Below are 2,746 nucleotides of genomic sequence, written 5' to 3' on the forward strand. Positions count from 1 at the left end.
ACTGTCTTTAAAAAAAAAAAAAAAAAAGGGATATAACTCAGTGCACAAAGGCCCTGAATTCCAGTACTGGGGAAAAAAAGTATGATACTGTTGGGATAAAATCTGGCTGGCTGTTTTGAAATAAAACAAACACACAAACATATAATTATTATAAGAAATTTAAGAGGAAAGGAAACATGTTTCCTCTCAGAGATATACAGATTTTCATGACAGTATTAACAGTATAAATCAGGAAATAATCCAAATATTCAGCAATAAATGACTATTCATACAATGGAACACTATTCAACAATAAAATGGAGCCAGGGAGATGGCTCAGTGGAATAAGCGCTTCCCTGGCAAGAGCAAGGACCTGAGTTCAATCCCTGGTTCCACCAAAAAAAAAAAATAATAATAATAATAATAATAAAATAAAATGGAGTACTGACATAAACTACAACTCAGACAATAAACAAAAACATTATGCTAAAAGAAAGAAGCCTGTCACAGAAGACTAAACATATGTAACTCATTTATATAAAACATTCAGGGCCAGGGAGATAGCCAAGTGGCATAAGAACCTGTCTGGCAAGCACAAGGTTCTGAGTATGATCCCCAATACCACTAAATAAATAAATAAATAAATGTTCAACTGTGCAGAACATAGGATAGTGACTGGAACGGACAGGATGGAGTAGGGGTTAACAATAGTGGCATGAGAAATCTTTTTAGGTCGATGGGAATATTTTAAAATTGGATTTTATTTATTTATTTATTTTTGTATTTTAGGGAAGGGCCTCCAGGGTGTTCAGAGTCTCACTACTAGATCGGACTCATAGTGATTCTCCTGTTTACAGCCTCCCAGAGAGCTGGGAATATAAGCGTGCACTACCACGTCCAGTCTCAATTGCCAGTCTCAGCATGCCCTGGGGGTGGGGCCAGCACAGCAGGCCCAGGATTGAACCCCTGGCCCCAGTGCCTCCTTGCAGGTGCTTTAATCCACTGAGCTATTTGGCTGGCCCTGTATTTTGCTTTTTAACAGATTTTTTATGTATAATTTTATGTTAAAATTAACTCATTGTAAGTGTATAAATCTATAAGTTTTAGTAAATTTAAAACTTTTTAAAATCCAATTTGAGGGTCAGCCAAATAGCTCAGCGGATTAAAGCACCTGCAAGCAGGTGTAGACGCAGGGGGTTTGATCCCACCCTGCGGTGTTGGGTCTGTCATCCCAGCCTCAGCCCGAACCCTGGGGCGTGCTGAGATTAGACTGGGCACGGTGGCACACATCTGTAAACCCAGAGCCTGGAAGGCTGAAAACAAGAGGATCACTATAAGCCTGATCTGTGTAGTGAGACCCTGTAGATCTTGTACTAAATACATAAAAATAAAAATTTTAAAGTTTTGGGAGGACAACCATTACCCACCATAATAAAGTAATTGAACTTATCCAAGAGATGAAAAGAATTATCTATATTCCATTTCCTATAGGAATTAAAGTGAAATCTTAAAATCCAGAGGCACATTTTTAAAATAGTTATTGTATATATAAATTATAGTTAAATAATCTGTTAACCATACACAATTCGAAGTGTTGAGAGGTAGGAAGAAGAGGGCTTCATCATGCTGATATCTCGCTAAGTGCTGGCATATAGGTCTCACAGAGAAACAAGGATATCTGCCTAGAATATGCTAAGTAAACAGCACATTTTGATGCCATCACACATTATCTCTCTACCACATCCTAAATAATCTACAGAGCCTTTTGGGCAGAGAGCAGGCCCACTACATCTTTTGGGAATGGGGTTGAAAATATTCTGCCTATTCTGAAGACTGAATTAATATAATCCTGTATAACATGTACACCTATCATATAAATCAATACAATGTAACATAATCTTATGTAACTTTCACCTTGATTGTGACAGAGCTTCTTTCCTCATATTTGCACTCACAGCGGAGACAGTACGCTTCTACGTCAGGTCCAAGCACTGGCATGGGATCCACAACATGAAGACAATCGCTGAAAAGGCAAAAAACATGTCGTGTAAGCCTGGCTTGATTTTTTACTTGTATTGGTTAAAACTGCCCTGACATTTAGAGTTATGAACTTACCTGGTAAAAAATATAAGGAACAAATAATAAAGCAAAGAGAACTATTTTCTCTCTATATATCAGCACTGTAAGATTTAACAGTCTCAGAAGCCATGAAGACAAACAGTGTTGTTTATTTTTAAGTTGCTGTTCCCCATGAGGGCTGAATTCAGCTTCTTCATACAGCGGCACAGCCCTAGCCCTTTTAAAAAACTTTTGATTTTCAGTCAAGATCTTGCTAAATTCTTCAGGTTGGGCTCAAACTTTCAATCTTTCTGTCTCAGGCTCCCAGAATGCTAGCATGACAGGTGTGCCACCACATTTAGCTCAAGTTGCAACTGTTAACAGCTACAAATATACCAGGAAAATGGCAATTAGGATAAAAAAAACCACAACAACCCTCTAAACAAATTGAGGGTTTAAAATGACATGGGCATTACTGAATTGAGACTGTCTCTTGTAGTTTAATGTCATTAATGCCACAATGTGGCATATGAATGGCTTACCACTTTTTTTTTTTAATATTTATTTTTATTTATTACATTTATTTATTGTGTGTGTGTGGCCAGCTCAGCCCACCAGGGGGCGGGTCTGGCTGGCATGTGGTGCTGGGGATCGAACCGCGGTCCCTGTGCTTTGCCAAGCTTGTTTCAAGTAGGTGCTTTAGACCACT

General features: G+C 38.3%; 1 protein-coding gene across 2 annotated transcripts in view; it reads right to left on the reverse strand.

Annotated features, from left to right (window-relative positions):
• Tmem9b (TMEM9 domain family member B) overlaps positions 1–2,746 on the reverse strand; it is an 18,179-nt gene that overhangs the window by 8,113 nt on the left and 7,320 nt on the right. The window contains exons 1-2 of one of the 2 annotated variants that reach the window (XM_023707608.1): positions 2,095–2,272; positions 1,894–2,002 (exon numbers count right to left, since the gene is read on the reverse strand). In XM_023707608.1, the coding sequence (XP_023563376.1) occupies positions 1,894–1,977 (84 nt within the window). In that variant the 5' untranslated portion in view covers positions 1,978–2,002; positions 2,095–2,272. Of the gene's footprint in view, positions 1–1,893; positions 2,003–2,094; positions 2,273–2,746 lie in introns of those variants that run through there. The other variant, XM_004647345.2, reaches the window with a different exon arrangement.

This window comes from Octodon degus, unplaced genomic scaffold, assembly GCF_000260255.1.
Source record: "Octodon degus isolate 3935 unplaced genomic scaffold, OctDeg1.0 scaffold00302, whole genome shotgun sequence".
Lineage (NCBI taxonomy): Eukaryota > Metazoa > Chordata > Mammalia > Rodentia > Octodontidae > Octodon > Octodon degus.